The sequence below is a fragment of the Crocodylus siamensis genome, chromosome 4 (genome assembly GCF_052110815.1).
Source record: "Crocodylus siamensis isolate JL-2025a chromosome 4, ASM5211081v1, whole genome shotgun sequence".
NCBI lineage: Eukaryota > Metazoa > Chordata > Crocodylia > Crocodylidae > Crocodylus > Crocodylus siamensis.
The window spans coordinates 180,379,971-180,402,622 of record NC_143398.1 but is presented as its reverse complement, the minus strand read 5'-3'; the positions used below and the strand labels follow the sequence as shown (position 1 = coordinate 180,402,622).

The 22,652-nt window shown below is 44.7% G+C and overlaps 1 protein-coding gene and 1 long non-coding RNA gene across 4 annotated transcripts in view; one reads left to right on the top strand and one right to left on the bottom strand.

Annotated features, from left to right (window-relative positions):
- Positions 1-6,617: 6,617 nt before the first annotated feature.
- LOC149867246 (uncharacterized) lies at positions 6,618-8,485 on the bottom strand. The gene is made up of 4 exons (XR_016442001.1): positions 8,233-8,485; positions 7,199-7,295; positions 6,903-6,973; positions 6,618-6,805 (listed from the first exon to the last, which is right to left on the bottom strand). It is a non-coding gene; the product is annotated as an uncharacterized LOC149867246 (long non-coding RNA).
- A 138-nt stretch (positions 8,486-8,623) lies between these two features.
- UBE2F (ubiquitin conjugating enzyme E2 F (putative)) overlaps positions 8,624-22,652 on the top strand; it is a 118,365-nt gene continuing 104,336 nt past the window's right edge. For 2 of the 3 annotated variants that reach the window (XM_090045051.1, XM_090045052.1), the window contains exons 1-2: positions 8,624-8,774; positions 11,701-11,834. In XM_090045051.1, the coding sequence (XP_089901177.1) occupies positions 11,705-11,834 (130 nt within the window). In that variant the 5' untranslated portion in view covers positions 8,624-8,774; positions 11,701-11,704. The remainder of the gene's footprint in view (positions 8,775-11,700; positions 11,835-22,652) is intronic. The other variant, XM_090045050.1, reaches the window with a different exon arrangement.

Here is a 22,652-nt window from a genome sequence, read left to right as displayed (position 1 = left end):
TGTTGCATAGAGGGGGAGGATCACCTCCTTGGCCCTGCTTGTGATGCATCTGTGGATGCATGACAAGGTGTGGTTGGCCTTACTGACTGCATCCTCACATTGGTGGCCCATGTTCATTTTGGAATCGATAATGACTCCAAGATCTCTTTCTGCCACTGTGCATTCGAGAAAGGAGTTCCCCAGCCTATAGGTATGCTTCTGGTTCTTACTGCCCAAGTGCAGTACGCTGCACTTGTCAGTACTGAATCCCATCTTATTCTCGTTCACCACCCCTGTAACCTGTCCAGCTGTATCCTGTCCCTCCCTTCTAGTGTGCCCACCTCGCCCCAGATCTTGGTGTTGTCAGTGAATTTGAACAGGGTGCTTTTCACCCCTTCGTCCAAGTTGCTAATAAAGAGATTAAACAGTGTGGGCCCAAGGACCAAGCCCTGGGGGACCCCACTGCCCACATCCCTCCAGGTCGAATATGATCCGTCTACCACCACTCTGTGTGTGCGGCCCCTCAGCCAATTTGCAACCCATCTTACTGTGTAGGCATCAATGTCACAGTCACCTAGCTTTTTAATGAGAATGGGGTGGGAGACAGTGTCAAAGGCCTTCCTGAAGTCCAGAAAGACTACATCCACCGCAACACCCTCTTCCAATGATTTTGTGACCTGATCATAGAAGGTAATCAGGTTGGTCTGCCAGGACCTGCCCGTAATGAACCCATGCTGGTTGCCCCTGAGCATTGTCCCCTGTGCCAGTCCTTCTCAGATGTGCTCCTGGATAATCTTCTCAAAGAGCTTCCCCAGGACCAAAGTAAGACTAATGGGCCTATAGTTACCTGGGTCCTCCCTCCTCCCTTTTTTGAAAATGGGGACCACATTGGTCCTCTTCCAGTCATCTGGCACCTGGCTGGAGCACCACAAGTGCTTGTAAAGCCGTGCCAGGGGTCCCTTGATAACCCCTGCCAATTCCCTCAGCACCCTGGGATGAAAAACATCTGGACCTGCTGATTTGAACATTTCCAGCCCCTCCAGAAGTTCCCTAACTTGGTACTCCCCGACCCTAGGTCTGTTAGAGTCTCTCCTGAGTTCATCCTGAATCTCAGTGGGGGGGGTCCTGGTCCCTGCACAAAAAAAATGGAGGCAAAGAAACTGCTAAAAAGGTCTGCCTCAAATGTTATGGTAGAAAAATTAAGTATTCAAAAGTCAGACAATACCAGAATTAAGGGACACTATGAGAGTTCATGCATCTTTAATTCATTACCTTGTCCACATAATACATCCTTTGAATGCATCCAGATGAGCGTACCATCTGCAGTGCCACACACTGCACATACCACACATGCAAATGTTCCCCATGGTGCTAATTTGCAACATGGGAGGTGATTTGAAACTGGGAGATCCCAGTGCAAAAAACCCGCAGCAGAAAAAAATGAGGTGGCGCACATGGTGGCAGCATGCACTGCCCAAAACTGGAGCCAGGCGGGCCACAGTCATGGTCCAGCTGCCAGCCAGGCTCCCTGCTGCCAGATCGCCACTGCTGGAGCCCCAGAAGGCCCCCAGAACCCTAGGCCTAGGGACAAACATTACACATAAACCAGTTTAAGTGATCAGAAACTGGTTTAAGCCTGTAACAGAACAGATGTTCTGTGCATGTAAACCAATTTGAAAATGGCTGAAACTGGTTTGAGATAAACCTGGTTGAATGTAGTATCAGACTTAACTTATTTGGGTCAAACTGGTTTATGCAATGTCTGTCCCAGATCCTTTGCTGGTTTAAGCTAAACCAGACACCCCCAGCACCCCAACCTGCTCTCTGGGCTGGGAGGGGCTCTCTGTTCCATAGCAGAGATGGCCCCTCCCCTCTGTTCCCTGGCTACAGCTCTGACAGAGACTTGCAGGCTAGGCCTGTGCAAAGCAGCTAGTATTCGCTTCGGATTTGGCCGATTCAGAGGACAGTGATTCGATTAGTTGATTCGAATCGCTGTCCCAAATCTTATTTAGAGATTCGGCTGCTGCCGAATCTCTAAATCTTTGAATCAGGCAGGCCCATCCCCCACCTGGCAATGGCTGCCTTGCCTGCCCCAGCTTCTGGCATTTGTTAAAATAAAAAAGCCCTGACTCAGTGGGTGCTGCCACGTGGGGGGTGATCCACACTGAGTGGGCGGCTCTGCATGAGCCTCCCAACCCCTCCCCACTCCCCCAGCCACCCTGCCCATCGCTGTCCTGCCCGCTGTGGCTCTGGCCCTTTAAGAAAAAACCCCCCATAAATCCCCCTGCCTGCAGTTGGTGGGTCCTCTTCCTGAATGGAATGAATAGTAAAGAAGCCAGAGGTTGGTATGCATTTTCCTTGGAAAGAGCTGTTTAAAAAGGGCTTGTAATGAACGAGGCTTTGTTTTCTAATGGGGGTGTTAAATGCCAATAACAGAGCAGATAAATGCTCTGTTATCAAGGAGGGGGGGGACCCCTTCCTAATCACAGTGTCCTGCTAGGGCCTGACCATGCCCCCCTCAGCTCAGCTCTTTGCAAGGGAAGGGAAGGCTACTCTAGCACCCCCCCAGTTTCTAGCCTGAGCCACTGGAGGCATGTGCCTGAATATCTGGGATGTCTATCTGGTTACAAAGTTGATTTAGTTTAGCCAGGTTAGACTAACCTGCAAAGATTGAATCAATTCAGGCTCAGGCTTTTTGAATGTCTGTCCCTAGCCCAGGTAAGGCTGCTTGAGCCAGCTCAGGTGCTAGCTCCAGCCTCCCCTATCTCATCTGGGAAAACCTGCTGCATGTCTAAGTGCATGCGCACAAGCATTTCCTGGGAACAAGTAGCAGCAGCTTATATTGTATTGTGCCGCTGCTGCTTGTCACCAGGGAAATGCACGTGCTTGCACGTCTGGATCTGACCTTTAATTACATAAACACATTTTTTTCTATAGGTCCCCTGCTTCCTAAAGAGCATAGGAGGAGCAGTAGTTGCTTCATGAGCAGCTATTCAGTATTCTGCTTTATCATGATTTACCATAATATATGGTCCCTTCCCATATTTTCTGCACACTCCTGAGCCCCTCTTATAGAAACAGAATTATATATTTCTTCACTCGCTTTTTTATAGTTCTGACCACTTATAGTATCTGAGTGCCTCAACAAACATATTTACAGTTTTTTCAAAATATCCTTATGAAGAGAAGTGAAGTTATATCAGTACCCACATGGGTCATGAGCACAGTTGGACCTCTGGAGCTGCAGTGCAGACCTATTCTTTTAACCAATGTAGTAACTAATGGTACTGTAGGTTGTCTTTAAGTGTTGTAGCAGTGGTCTCCAGCCCGAAGGCTGGAGAGTAGAAATCCCAGCATGCCTCTTAGGTTTATTGCATTATTACCCGGGAAGGCTTTCAGAAACTTTTTATGGTATTACATTAGAATATTTCTTCAGTTATTCCTCAGTCCCCAGAAGTTCTCACAGACAGTTAAGCACATGGGAATGCAGGAGCGTAGCACTGTGACATGTCAGCAGATATATTCACTGGGATATGTAGGGATGCAGACGTTTCAAGAAATGCTTCAAAATGAAGCCTTTCAAAGATGCTCCTGTTTTTCTGAGGGTCATTTTTAAGTGTTTCATCACCAGGTATGAACATTTGCACTCTCACTGTCGAGCATTTTAGAGGTACTTGGCATGCTTCAAACTGTGTCTGTACATGGCCTGAGTAAGAGAGAATCTTGAATCTCAGTGCCGTTATTTCCTGCAGCAACTTCAAGGAACAAGTAAAAGAAAAGTCCTGCTCAGCCCATGCAGCCCTAAGTAGGGGCATGCTCAGCATGGACAGACTCTTTGGAGAATTTGGCTGCTACACTCTAGCAGTGCTCTACATGAACAGGTTTGAACCGAACAAACTGCTGCAATTTAAAAAATTGTTGTGGGAAAAATAAACTTTTGCACTAGCTCTAATCACCACTAGTGTTTTGTAGTAGTGAAGTGTGAGAGTTAAACTAGTAAGTTTATCTATATTATAGTTTTGCAGTGGTTTAACTAGATTTTTTAAAAATGTGTATTGAAATTGGTGCATTTTTTTCTAGCATGCACAAGATCTGGGAAGTGTGTCATTTGCAATAATGTTAAAATGGACATTATTTTAACAAATATTTACCAAACTTTCCTTGCTCCTAGGCTTTACCATTGCTTAATCCCTTTTAAGTTGGAGGATCTCTTATTCTTCCTTTGTAGGTAGTTGTTTAGGTCATAATTAATACTGGACTGATACACTTCTGAAGCAGTGGCTTTGAACAGTGAACAGGAGGCTTTTCACTGGATGCATCTACACATGCAATTATGCAAAGCAAAAACTGGATTATCACTCTCAGGAGCACTGTTTAAATGTGCAAGTGGGACTGTAGCATGTTGAGCCAGGTCAGAGTAGCTCCAGGAGGCCCTGGGGATTGGCCTGCCAGCCCAGGGCTACTTCCCCCAACTTAGCTGAATGTGCTGCAGAGGGGCTGGCTGGGGCACAAGGGTGCTCCAGTGCAGGGCACCGTTCTGTTTTGACTTAAGTTTAGAGGTCTGAATGGAACTGTGTTTCATTTCGAATTTCATTTTGATTCAAAACTGCTGTTCCGTTTTGTTTCGTTGATGCAGTGGCGCTGTTTCGACGTTTCGCCCATATGCTATAATGGGGAAGCTTGAAACAGCCTCTCTCATCCAGCAGGCAGATGGGGGGGGGGCGGGGCCTGCAATCCTGGGAGGGCTGCAGGAGCTTTGCCAGTCCTCCCAGGGCTGTGGGCCCTTGATTTGCCTGCCAGATGAGGGGGGAAAGCCGGGTGCTGCTGCCTGGGATGGGGAGTTGGGGAAGGGAACTGAGCCCGATTGCTGAGATCCCCTCCCCAGCCCTAGGATCAGGCTGGGGAAATGAACTCAGCCCAGCTGAGTTCCCCTCCCCAGCACCATCTAACATTGGGGAGGGGAACTCAGCTTAGCTGGGTTGAGTTGCCTTCCCTGGCCCAATCATAGGCCTGGGGAGGGGAGCTGAGCAACTGGGCTAAGTTCCTTTCCCCAGCCTGATTGTAGTGCTGGGGAAGGGAACTGAGCCCTGGTTCAGTTCCCTTCCCCTGTGCTCTGATTGGCTGCAGCCTGGCTGAGGGAGGCAAGGAGAGCCAGGGCTGTGCTCCCCGCCTAGCTGAGCCACAAGGGGCTGGGAGCCCCCGTCTCCCACCACCTGGCTGTTGGGTGCTTCGAAACTCAAAACATTTTGAAATGTTTCAACTAGCCTCATTTTCTTTCAAGGCTGTTTCAAAGCCCTTTGTTTCGATCAATTTAGCTGTTTTGAGCTTGGAATGAGTTGAAACAGTGTCAAATAGAAACAGCTGGCAAAATTTTGTACAGCCTTACTAGCCAGCAGGCAGTCCCCATGCTGAAGCAACCTTGTGCTCCAGGCAGCTGGGATAGTGTCTGCACATGCACCTCTGCAGAGTACAAAAGCTTTGCGGCAAGATAGTACTTATATTTACAAATGCTACCTTGCTGCAGCGTTAGTTCACTCCAACCTAATAGGGGCACATGTGTAGATGTTCAACATTTACTGTGTAGCTAAATAGTCTACCCCACAGTAAATGTCTTGTGTAGGCAGAGAAGGGAAGCCGCTGGCTGGTGGTGGTGTGGTACAAAAGGCAGCAGACAAGATGATGGCTGCCCCCCTTGTCCTTTCCATCCCCTGCCAGGAACTCTCTGCCAATCCGCATCAAGGGGTGGGGTGGCATGAAGTGCTGTCCTAGTCTGTGGTTACTGCTTTTGACTGATAGGATTTTTGTTTTGATTTAAAAGGTTACAACAAAACACTAGCGCTAGTTACAATATTCTGTGCTGAAATTTCACTCTGTCCTGAAAAATACAGATTCATTAATGCTGATTTTCTTCATACAGAAAATGTCTAATCTAACTAAAAACATTAGCTTTTTTCCTGGAGGAGAAGTAATAACAATTTCCTTTTATTTTCCAAATGTAAACTTTAAATAGTACTTTGTTTCATCTTAATTCGATTCGTCTGGGCGAATGAGGAGGTATAGATATTTTTCAACTGAAAATGTTCAAATGAAATTACTTTGCTCAATTTGAAACAATAAAAACACCAGTTTTATCAACAGCTCTAAAAAACATGTACCGAACATAGGAGACCTGGGTTTGATTCTCAGTTGTGACATGGAGTTCTTTACTGCATTTTAGCATGTCACCTAATCTTTTCTTCTATTCTTCATCTATAAAATGAGAGCAACAGTGCTTTCTTCTTTCCTCAATCTAGTTTGTTCAGACACTTCTTAAAAACAACTCACATGCTTATTTGGATTTGTATGACAGTTGGCACAAGTAGCGCCTGATGGGAGCATTAGGGCCTTTTGTTTTTACTGTTGACAGTAAATTATGCTTATGCAATGAGGAAGTAGGGGGAAAAAGAGAATAGATCAAGTGAATAATAGATTCAGTTTACTAAATGGTGCACTTCAGTTTATTTGGCCAATTCTAAGGTGGCTCAGCCAGAGATCTCAAGGCCCTTGAACCAAGGGGGATCTAGATCTATTAGGAATCCATTCAGTCCCATACATGCTGGGAAAAATGCTGTTACAGCAACTGCTGAATTTTGTGGCAGCATCAGTTTATTCTTCTATCACAAAACACCTCCATTTCCATTTCAACTTTCTTCCAGTTTCACACAACTACCTGGAAGTTGAATGTAATTATCACTAGGGCTTCTTTCTCACAAGGATAGGCTACATTCTCTAGATAGTATGGCTCTATTCCAGTTCCAGACACTATTCAGGAGTCCTGATGGAGAGCCTGCAATTTGCCAGGAAAGAAAGGAGTTTTTATTTATCTTTTGGTCACCCCTCCCAATGCCAGCTGAGGATCAGAGCCCCATTCTCCAGGTACTCACCAGTAACGTAACACCAAGTCGACCTAGTAGCCTGGGGTGCTTGTTCAGGTGATGGGGGGGTTTCGTTCTCCCTATGTTGAAACAATGCATTTTTAATTGTGTCATTTAAAAACCCACCATTTCAATTTAGGGTGAACAAAACCTCCACCATGTGTACAAGGGTGAAGGGGCCCAATCTCTTTTTTTCCCCTGCCTCTCCTGCAGCAGGGGGGAAGGATGAGCTGCCAGCAATAGGCCAAGCAGTCCCTGAGCTGCAGGAGAACTTAGCCATTCCCTCCCTTCCCTGCAGCACCCACCTGCTAGCACCTGGGGTGTGACACCACTGTGAAGGACCAGGACTCGCACATCTTGGGGGCTGTGTGACCCGGTGGCAGCTTGTGCAGGCAGGCTCAACTGAAGAGAAAAAGTGACAAGGAGCCTGATCTTTTTTCCCCACTCTCCCTGCCTGAGCTGTGCAAGGTCCCATGCTTCCCTCTATGGCAGCAGCATCCCATGGGACCACCTGGGTGATCTGCTAGCAGGCTGGTGCTGCCTGGGACTTGCTGCCACCGTGGAGGGCAGCACCAGACCTCACTCAGCTCAGGCAGGCAGGCTCTTTTTTTTCTCTCTGTTGGGCTGGGTGCTAGTGGGCAGGGGCCACCTGGAAGGTGCTGCCATCATGGAGGGAAGGACTGGGATCCCCCACAGCTCAGAGACTGCTTGCCACCGCCTCTTCACTCACCATGGGAGAGGCAAGTAGGCTCCAGCACCCTGTGCACCGTCCCTGCTGCCTTCTCACCACCTGGGACCTCTCAGAAATGGCTGGCTTGCCCTCGGGGACAGTACAGCAAGGCAGCAGGAGGGCAGCTGGGTATGCTGACGGTGGGAATGGTGCATGGGACACTGGAAGCCCAAGCACATTGGCTTCCAGCACCCTGTTGCATTTTGTTCTGTATCAAACTAAAATACCTCCGAGGGGTTTTAGCTTGCTACACAAGTCATTTAAAGCAAAATACACCTCTGAACATGTAAATAGCAATGCCATTAAAGCGGTGTGAAAGGGCAATCAAGCCACTTTAAAGGCCAGTTTTGTTGCATGTACAAACACTCCTTCACTGCAGTCTGAATAAAACAGTGGGAGTGGGCCGGGGAGGACAAAACACGAAGAGCCTGCGGGAGCTGCCCGTGGGCTGCGCTCGGTGTCAGAGGCCCAAGAAGAAGGCTGCAGCTGGGGTGGGCCCGGCGGGAGGGCAGTGGTGCAGCTGCACTCCCAACTTCCGGTTCCTGCTCCAGCCAAACTATGGAACCCACTGCCTGGGAACAGCAGCGGCCTTTCCATTGCGGCAGTTACCTTTCTGATTCAACCGAGCCCGCCCATGTGGTTTTGCTCTCCCCCGAAAGGGAGGGTGTTCACGTGCGTGCTGCGCGCACCCCTGTCCAGAGCCCTGCAGCAGGGGGAGGGCGAGAGGCCCGCGCGGGCGGGGGAAGCCGGACAGCTCTGTGCGTCGCCCGCCCGGCAGCGCTGAGTCACGGTGACTCGGCAGAACGCGCCGCCCCGCGCTGCTCCTTTAAATAGCAACAGCTTCTACTGCCCCCCCGCCCGCGGGGGAAAAGCACGGGGGAAGTCTTGGCCGGTCACGCAAGATCGCGGCACGGGACGAGACTCGTGCCCTCCAGGTCGGAGGCCGCCGTGTTCGTACCACTGCACGGTGCTGATAAAGTTCTTGTTGCAAACACTGAATACGGGTGTGTCGCCCCGCCCCCAGCCCCGCCCCCCACTTCCGGCTCTGCAGCCGCTGTGGGAGGAGGAGGCTGCGGCCCGCTCCCGGCTCGGGCCCCGCGGGGATGGTGTTGGCCGCTGCGGCGGGAGCCGGGACCTGAGGCGGCGGCCAGGTGAGCGCGGCCCGGCCCGCCGGCAGCTGCGCTCCCTTACTGCTCCGGTTTGGGGCTGCCCCCCCCCCCCTCCGGCGGGCGGGCCGGGGTGGGGGGAGCCGCCGTCGAGGCTTTTGAGCAGCGGCTTCCGCGGTGGTCTGAGAGGCGGGGCCGGCGGGAGGCCACAACCCTGGACCGGCCGGGTCGGGGGCCCCGCGCTGCCCCTCCCAGAGGCGCCAGTCTCTGTTCCGCGCCCCTCCGGCCCCCTCCCTCTTCAGGGCGGCTCTGGGTTCTCGTCTAACCCCCGGAGGGACCCCGGCTTCTCCCTGTCCCTGGGTCGGGCACTTGCACAGATCTCTGCTCTGCTCGGCTTTGGCACCTTGGCAGGCGCCACCGACGAGGCGGGCAAACAAACACTCCTGCCTCTGATCGGGTTCGTCCAGCAGCTGCCCCCTGAACTGCATCATTTGGCTCACAGTGCCCTGCTCCCTTTGGGAATTTGGAGCTGCTGCTCCCCTGCTGCCACACTGGGCTCTTGGGGCTGGCAAGGGGGGCAGGCTGCCAGAAGCAGATCCCCACGCGTGACACCCAGACCCTATCCAGGTGCACAGGGCCTGGCCTTGTCAGGTTCAGGCTGGCTCATGGATCAGCCCTCATTTGGCCCTTGGGGCTAAAAACCAGAGCACCGCTGAGTTAGTCCACAAGGCGCATCTCTCCTTTGCCTTCTGCCTGACTTCAGACCAGTGTGGTTACCTGCATCTCTTTGCTGGTAGAGGTGACTCCTCCCTGCCTTCTGCTGTGCTCTTGTGCTTTGGTGCAAAGCAGCAGGAGCCAGGTCCACAAAGGTGTTTAGGTGTATAACTCCCATTGAAATTACAGCAATTGGAAGCTGAGCTTTGAAACAAGGGCCCTGTAAGAGCAGGACTACATGCCCAGCTTATCTGGTCTTCCATCCCACTGCCCTTAAAAGTAGAACCTCCTTTGAGCTTGTTTCTCTTCCCCCTTTCTGCATTGAAGGAGCACAGCTGCTTGGACTGTTTTCTGTCCCTTCTTCTGTTCCAGAGAGAGAACCAATGAATTTCCATTCTGCCTGGCGTACTTTGCCTTAATAAGATTTATATTTGCCCTGGATACATGGCTTTGTCTAGTCTGAGTTGGTAGCCTAGTACCAGATCTTGCTATCTTGGTGCTTTCAACCTTCTTGCATTTCTTATCAGTACAGCATGCCAGCTGATACTATGAAAACTGTTTTCCTTTTAAGATGACCTTACTGGTACACGTCTTTGCCATGTTGTGTTTTGAGTTTTATTCTGAATACTTTAATTTTATATGCTCCTTTACCAAATGCACCAGCACTTTCAGGTTCTTCTCAAGTTAGGCATGTAAATCCCAGTCTCGAACCACATTGCTTCTTTAAGATTTTACAGTGGACTTGGCCAAATTGGCAAGGCTAAGGTTTTTCCTTAGTGGCTTTTTATTTTGTGGTATGAATGAGTGTGATAGGAGGGTGAAAAAGCTGCTGATGCAGGGATCTGATAAAGTTCAATTTTGTGAACTGCTCACAAGAAAGGAGCATCCATGTGCAGGGGGTTCTACCAGATCCTTCATTTCATAGCACATCTCAAATTGGCCTCCATGGTGTTCCCACTGCATTGAGAGAGAGAGAGAGAGAGTTTCAGTTGGTTTTCTGTTTTCCACTCCAAATTCATACTCCTATGGAATATTTTAAAGGCCCTATGTAATTCTGCCCCTTCCTGCTTTTCTGTCACTTTTTATTCAACTTGACAACTTGTGTGTAAAGACTCAAGCTGTCCTGGCTTGGGATTTTTTTTCTCCTCTACCTTGATTTAGTTAATTCATATATGGCAGCTTAAGAATGTACCCTCTCCTCCCCTCCAAGAATGGGGGCCTCAATGTTTTGGCTTTTCCATTCCTTTTGGTGGCATAACCACTGGCAAAAAACAATTATCTACATTCAGGGGTTTTTTTGTTTTTTTTTTTATCAGTGCATTCTGGCTTTGCTTTTTGGCATTTTCAAGCACTGACCTTTATATGCTGCCTATTAATAAAGTAATAAATGACTCCGTGCAGGGGGGGTTGGATAGCGACTTACTGGGCAACTCTTTCTTAGTTCCTTTCAGGGAGGACTGCTATAACAAAATATCACTTCCATCTTTGAGCCTCTGTACCTATCTAGGTATTTACTGTGATAATGGTAAGGAGCACCTAACAGAGAACGGTATCTCCGTTCACTGTAGATACTGGTAATTGTCAAAGCTGCCTCAGGACCAGAGATTTTTGTGTTACCTCTTCCTATTCAGTGGTATCCCCCTTCCCTGATGTTCTGCATGGCCAGAACTGTTGGGAGGAAGAGTTGTTTCTGAATACAGCTTTTGATGTCTGCACCTTGGTCTCTATGGATATGCACGGTCTTTTCGTATTTGCAACTTCGTAAAGGTTTTCTGATCACTCAGATGGGCTTCTTTATTGAAATTCTGTAGAAATAACAAGTTCAGGAAGTGGTATGTTTAGCTAATTTATCAGAAAGAAATTTCCTTGAAAGCAGAGTGAAACTTACTGAAATTTCTCTGCTGTAATTGATTCTGTGCTAGAACCTGATGCACTGTAAGCCAGTTCACTCCATATTTATACCCGGACTTGTCTCAACCCAACTTCAAATATTCAATTCAGTGCTTAACCTGAAGTCCTAAAACATTAATGGCTTTTATTGGGTGCAGTCATTTGTCGTCTTGCACAATAACATTTCCTTAATGGCTTTTGCAAGTGGCTTTTACTGCCACTGAGTAGCATACTGTGGATACCACTGAACTGTCATTTATCTGGAACTCAAAATACTTTATGTAATTATTAACTTTTTTTAATAACTATTTTGGTAGTCTTGCACTTTGAGGTGTGCTTACCAGTCTCTCTGATGCTTGCGTTCTAGATTGATGGTAGCAGTTATGCTAACGCTGGCAAGCAAACTGAAGCGGGATGATGGTGTCAAAGGGCCCCGTGCATCCAATCCAGCTTCCGATTCTACTCGGAGAGTGTCAGTTCGAGATAAACTGCTTGTTAAAGGTAATTGAACCTCATGAACCTTTTGGCCTCTTAAGCTACTTTAGTCCTGTAAGTTGACAGAACTTACACTGTAGAAAATATCTTACAAAATGTTTTCCAAGGGGTGGTGTGCCCCTTTGGATTACTATAGACTGTGTTGTAAACCAGGTTTTGTCGGATCTTCCAATAACTCCTTTAGTTTGGGGTTTTGTTTTTCCAGTTTCGGCAACGCCAAGTTATGGGGAAGCATAATCATGCTTGAAGGTAGGACCTAGACAGGCTGGCAAATTGGGCATATCAGAATTGGATGAGGTTTAGCATTGAGAAATGTAAAGTACTCTACCTGGGGACAAACAATCCCCTGCACATGTACAGGCTTGGCAACGCCAATCTGACCAGCACTACGAACGAAAGAGACCTGGGTGTAATAAATGACCACAGTATGAACATGAGGCAGCAGTGCGATGCTGTATCCAGCAAGGCAAATAAAACTCTGGTGTGCATCAATTGATACATCTTCAGCAAAACCAAGGAAGTGATTCTTCCACTCTACTCAGCGTTGATAAGACCACAGATGGAGTACTGCATCCGGTTCTGGGTGCCACACTTGGAGAAGGACATGGAAAAGCTCGAGTCCAGAGAAGGACCATCTGTATGGTCAGAAACTTGCATGGCAAGCCATATGAGGTAAGGCTGAGGGACCTGGGACTCTTCAGCCTGAAGAAGAGAAGGCAGATGAGGGAGTTGGTAGCAGCTTACTGCTATATCAAGGGCTTGGTGAACAACTGTTCACCAGGGTACCCTTGGGGAAAACCAGGAGTAGTGGTCACAAACTCCTGGAAGACCATTTCAGGCTCAACATTAGGACAGACTACTTCAGCCAGAGTGTCAATCTACATTTTCACTGACTACCTGTCTTGTATGCATACCAGACCAGCCTCTGGCTTCTCTACTTTTCATTCCATCCAGAAAGAGTACACACCAACTGCAGAAACTTCCTTAGCCTGACTAAGGGTTTTTGAAAGCTTGCTTAATAATCATTTTCCAACCATTTAAGTTGGTCTAAAAAAAGATATCAGATTCACCCAAAGAACCTTGTCTGCCTAAAAGTATTCAAAACATTATTTTTCCTGTAAAATGGAATGGTTATCTTTCCTATGTTATTTACTCCTGGAGTCCAGTGTATGACATTATATTGCATCATCCGGAAACTGATTGTTGTGGCATATCAACATGTTTGTTTCACTGAATGTGGTGGATGAGATGATCAATTTGATTAGAGTGGAGAAAAAAAATTTAAACAAAACTTTAAGTAATTGACAAGGAAGCAAACCTGAAAGTGCTTGGAGGGACATGGTAGTTGATTTCTCAACTTGTGATGAAATAAAAGCAACATCAACACTTCTTCTTTTTTTTTTTTAAATAATTGGTTCAGGCTGCTTTTGCTTCCTTGTTTGGGGTCCATGGAAAGCTGTGAGTGAGAAGTGTGGGAATTAAAAGAATAAATATGAAGCACACTGTGATAGTTTCTTGTAGAAGAATCAGCACAGTCCAGTGCAGACAGGTCCCAAATCTTCATGATGTGCCTTAGTTTCTGCAGTTTTGTGACTCCAGTAGTTTTGTATAAATGGAAAACCCCCTCATAGTATACTGTGAGCTACATGTGATAATGAACAGTTAGTATAGCATTTTACCTTGATCTCTAAAACTTCCCTTGCACCCATATTTTAGCCACTTATTCATCCTGGCAATACCTGACAGCATAGTCTCAGCTGTGCTAGTGCATCTAATAACAATGGGTAAACTGTTTAGGCTGTTTTTACTCAAAATAATTAGCAGTGAATTTATCAATGTTAACATGTAAATTACTATGGCCTTAACAGTAGTTAAATGTAATGCTTCAATTTTCTCAGTCTATTTTGGGGATACTTCGAAGTGACAGCTGTACCTCTCTTATACTGTACAAATACAAAATTAAGAACTTGTGTTGTGATTTGCTTGCTTTCCCCTTTGAAAGAAAACTTAAACTGTATCACACCATAAAAAAAAAAAAGCACAACTTACTGTATCCTTTTTTTGTTTGGCTTTAAGCATTGTTGATCCACAGGCAACACTGCATGGAAAATTGAAATGCAATTATATTTATATTCTAATCAGCACCCTTATAACAAAAGAATAAAATAAACACCTCAATTGTTGTTTTCTATCAGGTACATTTTTGTACTTGTTATTCTTGGGAATAGCAGCATTGTGTTTTAATTTAAAAAAAAATGTAAAAATGTATTTACATACTTTCTCCTCTTCCCTCCCAAAGGGAACAGGTATAGCAATGACTTTATTTTTCTAAATCTCATTGGCAAACCACAGCTGACCTTAATATTAAACAAGTTTAAATGCCCAGGCTTTCATGAATTTTGGAACAGATTGGACAAACTTGGACTAAAGTAACCAGTTTCTTTATAAAATGAACATTGTGTCTTGACTTGACAGTCATAAAATCTTGTAGCTCTTCAAAGAGAGATTGTTGGGGGACAAGGAGGGACAATGTTCTCAGGTGTGGACAGTCTGCTAGTGTCCCTTAAAGAAGGAGTAAACCAGCTAATCTTAAATATTGCAGAGAGGGGAAGACGGTCTCTAGGACATCTGGGAGCCAGGAAATTTGACGTTTTTGTTGATTTTAACTAGTAACTTAAACCACATAGGTTATGTCTAGGTCATAACCTTTCTGGAAATAATTCATAGAAGAAATTCCCAATGTTGTTTGGTTAGCTGAATCGGAGTTTGCAGTTACTTTCATATGTTTAGCCTGAAGAACTCCAAGGTATAGATGACAGTTGCATACTCAGTGCTAGAAAGCAATGGTCAGTCTTCTGGCAATTGTATGGGGTAAAAAAGGATCACTTCATGCATTTTTTTGTGCTGTGGTTATCTGCATGTTGGTTCAGTGCACAAATCACTTAAGTGCAAAATGTTGGGCCCCACTGTCTACTCTGTTAACATAATTGTACTGATTAAATTGAACAGTTGGAGTCCTCAACTTCAGGGCTTCTTAAGCCATCCTGAGATGACTAGGTAGGTACTGCCAATTTCAAGGCTTCTGTTAGAAACTTGGGACACTTTGAGAAACAATGGGCACTTACACACTTGTGGGGAGCCTGCTTTGACACACTGGAAATATAGCACATTGAAGTAGACTCGATTTAATTGAATCTGCTGGAACATGTAAATTGATGCATTCTTGCAGCCTCGCGCATCGCATGCATCAGCGGTGCAGCACTCCTCTGTGTTGAGAAAATGGCAGCGGTGCACTTTCAATTAAAACGTGTTTGTGCTTTAGTTCAAAGCACACTGCTCCCATTTTCTCAGCACAGAGGTGTGCTGTGCCATTGATGCACGTGATGTGTGGGTGCTTTTAATTAGCACAGCTTGCTAATTTAAAAGTGCCTGGTGCAGTGTCGGAAACGCATATAAAAATTCCCAATGTGATTAGCCTCAAGAAGGTGCAAAAGTATTAGCACGAGGTGCTATCTGTAATTAATGGGCCTTGTTTACACTGAGTTGGGGTAAGTGCATACTCTCTGGTAAATGTATTGCCTGTTTTTAATTCCATGGAGATGAACTTAAATGGAGAGCACTGTAGGGGAGGGAAGACAGTAAAGGTCAGGAGAAGAATCCAGGGGTTATACCCAGGCTATATGGTATTGTGGCAAAGGTTGGCATAGCTCTCTTCTTCATTACGCTGACTTGTGTGTTGGCAAAATGAGCAAAGCAAGGTTTTAGACGGAAAAATTACTAAATGGTATCAAGTCAATCAATAATGGTGAGCAGTCATCTAGCCAGTGTGCAGTGGGCTCCTGTGGATACCTCCAGCATAAATGCATCGCACCTGAATCTGGTTCTACGTCTTGGTTATTTTTATCTGGTTTACCCTATTGGTACTGCTTCTGTCTTGATATGATGGTTGCAGTGATTTCATGATTTTTGAGTGTCCATTTTGGCCAAGCTCTAGGGAAGGAATGGAACTATAAAATCCTGTTAGGTACAAGTGAGCAAGGTAATATGTGTATACAAACGATTATGATGCAAAGCAGAACATAAATAGCTTATCAGTAAACTCTAACATAACCCAAATGGCCTGTGGTGTAGATTAGGCCATCAGTGCCATTACTTAATACAGGTAGAAGGGTTTTTTATTTGTTTGTTTGGGCTTTTTTAAAGGCTTTAGACACCATCTATTGAAAATGCAAGCATGTTTTAGATGGTACTTAATTAAAAATGTGTTTTGGGTTTTTTCCCCCACTAATATGGTTTTTGGTATATCATTTTTCAAGTCTAGGTGAGGCCTGGGTGAATTTTAGGACCTCATGGTAACTTTTGAGGTCCAAAAAATTTATATAGCAACATTAATTGATCTTCTTAGCAAAAAATATTTTTATCAGCTCAGTATTAACAACATCATCATCTTTTTTTGGATGCAGTCAATGGTGGACATTGGAATGCAGGGTGCTCTCCTATACTTAATCCAGTGATTCTCAACTTTCTCAGACACTTCTGCATAACTTCTATGACTAAGCATCACCCCATTTCAAGAACTGATTTATTTATTACAGTGCTTGCAGAGGGATCTGGTAGTGGGGGCAGGTCAGAAGCTTGGGGATGTGTCTGTGCCTGCACTTATCTCCTCGCACCTCACGGTACCCTTGAAAAGATCTTGCGGTATCCACGGTTGCGCTGACACCCAGGTTAAGAATTACTGACTTTAAAATTTGCTACTAAAAATAATGGGACCCTTCTTACCTACTGTGTGTCACTGTTTCTAGACCTGCCCTTTGTTCCCTTCTCCAGTTTGGAAGTCTGATTGATCAGTGTTCATACTAATACCTGCCAGATGCCAGGATCTAATTGGGTACCTTGCAAAGACTTAATAGAAAGGACTGTTCTGAAGAGCATATGCATATACAGTTGGTATGTTAAAAGATATGACCCACACATTTCTTGGACCACCACAGCTACAACATCACTTAAACATTTTCCAAATGAAAGAATTCTTAAATAGTTGGATGTTTTTTCAAGCTGTTTTTCTTGACCTCTGGGGGCTTTATTGTTTAGCAGTAGTTGGTAGCTTTCTCTTCATTGCTAACTACTTCTGCAATTAATGTAGCACAGTCAAGAGTCCCCAGATTATTGTCTGATCAGGAAACCAAGCAGGAGTTATACTCCCCATGTGGGAAGAGGAGCACAGAATGATGGTACTTTTCAGAACCCTAGGGAGGTCAGAGAACTGCATCTGGTGCTTGAAAATCAGCAAGGAAAATTATTTTGTGACGTCCTGAACTGAAGTAATGGGACAGAAGAGGAGCAGAAGAGCCCAGCTTTGGGGGAGCCAGGTGTTTGTGGGTACAGAACAGGACCTAGTTGTTCAGTCTGCCAGCTCCTGAAGAGAGCTGGAATGGAGAGGCGCCCAGTGAAACTGATGTATATTGGACAAGAGATTTTGAAAGGAGAAAACATGCATGTTAGGGAGAGAGGAGGTGGAGTGTACTGAAGAAGCTAACAAAAGGCAGACATACTTGTCTTAAAAAGGGCTCTGCAGCTGATGAATGTAACGGTACTATTACAACTTAATCACGATTGATATCACTCATGATGATTGTGAAGATTCCAACTGATTTTGGATCTGCAGTGAATCAAGGGTGATGCATAACCATAACTCTCTGTAGGCCTAGTATACTGCTGGAAACAAAGTAGAGAGCAGCAATGCCCTTAAAATTGGAAATGGTCTTGTAGTTCTGTCCCGTATCCAGACAGTTGCCCTTCCCTCCCCAAGTGTTTTTGGGATACTCATAATGTGTGCATAGCCTACTTTTTCAAATGCTGTTCTGCATAAAGTTTTCAACTTAATCTCAGAAGGGAAACTTGGAGGGAATGACTGGTGTTTATTTGTTGAAATCTAGCTTTAGCTTGAGTCCCAACTGCTAGTGAAGTGCTCAGTGCCTCATAGTACTGGGCCCAAAGGCAAGTTATTTCTGAAGCATTGACAGGTGCTGGGGACCACAAACAAAAGTACTCTGAAAGTTAAGATTTTATAATAAATATTCCCAGTAAATTAAGTCAAGTCAGCAAAATATAAAAAAAAATAGGATTCTAGAGTGCCAGTGAAGGAGTGTGTGATTTTATGGGTCATGAAGGTTTTTCCAGCTGCAGTTGTTATGGTGTATCCCAATTGCACAAATAATGCTTTATCCTGCCTCTCATTTTGTTGAAGAGCTGGTGCCAATTAGAAATTCATCTTTATAATAAAGAAATTAGGTAATAGTTCAGATACTATTTCTGCTTTGTAATCCTGGGAATTTCTGGGTTTGTTTTGTTTTCAATCCTCCCCATCCCCAGATTTTCATTTTTTTAAATGGTTGCTTTTTGTGAAAGACTGTCAACAATGGGAAACAAAACTGAAAGTATAGTAGGTGCAGATAAATGCACACTATAAACTGGAAAAATTAGCAAAGTTTTGTTTTGGTTCTAATTTTTTTTAGGTTTAATAATCCTACTTGTGACTTTCAACAACGGCAGTCAAGAAAATCTCAAGGCATGATGTAAAAGGAGAATACAACTTCCATGGCACCTTCCAGTGTAGGATTCAAAACATTAATTTAGGTTCTTTCTGTTGTGTATCCTCTCCTCTCCTTATAACCAAGTCATATTTTTAAATAGGCTATGTAAGGCTTTGCATACTTAAGCAGGAAACGTTTATGAATAAATTGCTTTAAAAATAAATTGCACTAAAATCTTGCCTGTTTGGGAGGTATGACAGAGACGTTTCAAAGTAATTGAATAATCAACACTTACCAAAGTAAACTAAGTTGGAATTGCAGTGAAACTTCATGACAGTATGAGATGAACTTAATAAAATTTAACATATCTCAGCAAGAAGAACTGGAACAAATTGAAAGGGAAGCATTGTTGAGATTTTTCTTGAACTTAAAGCACCATCCAAATCTCCTTTGCAAATTATCTGGTATTAGCGTTAAGTATTATTTGTACCTAATTTTCTTGGGAGCTTGCTGTTGACAAAAGGTAATGCCTAATGCTAGGTTTGGGATGTGTTATCAGGAGCATCCCTGCCTAAACAATGAGGTTTGGGGTATCTGCTGTGGCTCCTCTCAAACACATTAGAGGTAAGTTTTGAGAGCACCTATGTGGAGACACCACTATACTGCAATTACAACCTTGGTTCATGTAAGTAGGAGTGGATGGGCAGGTCCTGCTCAAGAGCATCTCTCCCAGTGAGCTCTGGGGAATGTCTGTAGAGTGTTGGTTTTCATAGATTAAAGAGTAGGATCTTTTCAGCTTCATTTGACCTAAACTTTCATGATTGGCCCCCCTTGATGATGCCAGAATTCCATAAATATTTATTGGATGTAGACTAAAGCATAAGGTTTGATAACAGTCAGCATTTGGAGGAGGAAAGGAAACATCACACATTTTTTCTCTAATTTAAAAATGGGTTATATTAGTCTTTTTTTAGGCTTTACAAGTGTTGGGGGGTTTTTTGGTTTGTTTATTTAATATCAATCCTGCAATTAATTATTCAGCTCAAGGGAGTCAGACACCCATCTGCCTCGATACAACTTTGAGTAAGAAGAACGAAAAGGAAAAATATCAGCATTCTGTCCCTGGGATTGGGATTCAGAGACAGAGTTGCTTACCAGAAATTTCAAGATACATGCAGTATGTGCTGCAGAAGTACACAGCCTTGAGTCTGGCAAAAGGCTATGTATTTAACTAAATTTAATGTAAAACAGTGCTTATTAGTTACAGTGCTGTGAAATTAGCACATCTAAAACTGAGCAGCTTCCTTCTTTTTCAAGGCTACTGGTATCAGAAGTTTGGGGCTATTATTTGAAGCCTTGAAAGTGGCAGGAGGAGTAAATGTGCTTATTCCACAGCACTGACATTAATGTGTACTGCAGAGGAATTGCTTGCAGTGCGCTATGAGCACTAGGGCTAGGGATATTAAACATAAACCGATTTAAGTACTCAAACTGGTTTAAACCTGTTACAGAACAGATGTTCAGTGCACATAAACCAGTTTGAAAATGGCTGAAACCGGTTTGAGATGCACCTGGTTTAATGTAGTATCAGACTTAACAGATTTGGCTCAAACCAGTTTATGCAGTGTCTGTCCCAGACCCCTTGCTGGCTTAAAATAAACCAGATTCCCCCAGCATACTCTCTGAGCTGGGTGGGGCTCTCTGTTTCACAGCAGGGCTGGGCCCACCCCTTAAGACTGTGGGCTGCTCCCCACCCTCCACCTCACCACTCCCTGCTAAGCAGGAATTCCGCCCCCACCACCCCTGTGCCCTACAGACAGGTGTCTGTGTATTAGCTAGAAGACCACATGCTAGCTACCATCTGTGCTGAATCAATGGGTAGAATCAACAGGAAGCTGGTAATGTCTCTCTGTTGTTTTCTTAGTGGGGTAATAAACACTGTTATCAATTCCCTGCTGGGCTAATTGGGCCATCCTGCTGGAGCCTGGCCATGCCCTGCCTCAGCTCAGTGCCGTGGAATTAAGGGAAGGTGCTCTAGTGCCCCCCGGCTTCTAGCTTGAGCCACTGCAGACATGTGCCTGCATGTGTGGGATGTCTGTTGGGTTACCAAACTGATTTAGCCTAGCCAGGTCAGATTAACTTGCAAAGATTGAATCAATTCAGGCTCAGGCTTTTTGAGCATCTGTCCCTAGCCTAGGATGTTAGCAACCCAGAAACTGATCAGCTGCCCTACTGTTGGGGTATCTAATGTTGAAAGTGAGGGAACAGTAGATGACACTGGCTAGCTCCTGCCATTCTAATAGCAGTTCTTTGACATCTACTTTGATGTTTCTGGCCCACTTAAACCCAGTGTACTTGACAATGGGGCTAAAAAGTAATTTGCAATTAAGTGATTCATGGATGTACAGAAAACATTTATTACAACATAGGCAATGAGGAATAAATTCTAGTTGGCATTAGGAGGATTTTCAGTTAGGAGAATTGTGCTCAGTATGCATGCAGTTGGAGTACATAGTATCTTGAGTTTTGACAGGGTTATAAGATATACATTAAGTAAAATCTGAAAGAAGACTGATTCTTCTTTTCTCTATTTTTAGATAGGAACAGAAATTATGTTGTTTCAAAGATCCATAGACATTAGGGCTGGAAGGGACTTTGGAAGATCGTTGAGTTCAGCCCCCTGCCCCAGGGGCAGAAAGCTGAGGTCATAGGATCCCAGCAAGACAAACGTCCAGTCATCTCTTAAAGGAGTCCAGAGTAGGTGCTTGCACCACCTGTCTGTTCCAGGCCTTGGGGGCTCGGACTGTAAAGAAGTTCTTTATGTCCAGCCTGAAACAGTCTTGGAGAACTTTGTGACTGTTTGACCTTGTCATCCCATGGGGCACTCTGGTGAACAGGTGTTCCCCCAGATCCTGATGTTACATCCCTTGCATACTTACAGGCAGCCACCAGGTTCCACCTGAGCCTGTGGGGGTTTTTTTCAGGCTGAAGTGTCCCATAGCTCTCAGGCTCTCATCATAAGGCCTGTTTTCCTGCCCTCTGATCATGCGCATGGCTCTCCTCTGGACTCTCAAGCTACTCCACATCCTTTTTGAATTGTGGAGCCCAGAATTGGATGCAGTACTCTAGCTGTGGCCTCACCTAGGCAGAGTACAGTAAGAGGATGACATCCTGGGATTTGCTAGAGAAGCATTTATAGATGCAAACCAGAATTTTGCTAGCTTTGCCAGCTGCAACATCACATTGGTGGCTCATATTCATCTTGTGACCAATCATGACCCCCAAGTCCCTTTTGGCCATGGTGCTAGCAAGTGTAGCAATGCCAAACCTATAAGCATGCTGTGGGTTTTCTTCCCAAGGTGGAGTACCTTACATTTTTTGGTGTTCAAAGCCATCAGGTTTTCGTCCGCTCATTTTCTGAGCCTGTCAAGCCATTTCTGAGCCTGTTGCTCCAGATGAGAGATTATTAATCTCATGGTAGGGAAGAATGTATTCATTCTGTGTTAAAAACAAAACGTTGTGGATCATAATTTGCTTCTTTATGATAAGAGTATAAGCAAAAAAATCCCTTACAATGCCTTGTTCAATTAAGTGAACAAGATCTTTGAAGGTAACATACATTGTTTTGAAAACAGTAATTTTGAGGGCTCTTTTCTGAGATTCATGCTCATTCCTATGTCAGATCAGGGTCATCTATTTTTTTTGTATAAATCCCAAGAGTAGTTAGGTATGGGGAATTTCTCTCAGGTAGAAAGAAATAAGCTGCTTTCCTTAAAATGACTGAAGTCAATTATGTTTAACTTATCTATTCCAGGAATCTTTTCCCTATAAATTAATAGTCTGTCAAAGTCAGTACTAGGTTCATCTTTAACATCTGCCTCTGTCATCACTCTCTCCCACCTCTCACTGATACTTTTTTTTTTCAGTTTGGAATTGCATCACAGGGGTTTAAAATTGTTTTGTCTTTTTTTGTTTCTGTGTTGCATGAAAGACCTATCCAGATAGATGCATTATATTGGTGGGGGGGGGGGGGGGCTAACTGCAAGCTATATGCTATTAATTGTGCAAAATAAACAAAATGGTGAGAATTTTTTTGTCTAACATTTTTTGAGCTATAACAGTAGGTGGTAAATGGTAGGCTGCCATAGTAAGTAAAACACTTTTGGACTGAAGTGTTTTGAAATTTGATGTTCCTTTATAATTTTAGAAATACTGTTAATAAGAGGGTTTATTTTTATAGTTATACCTACTCTTATTTCAATTTCTTTTATGTATGAGTTCCTAAAAA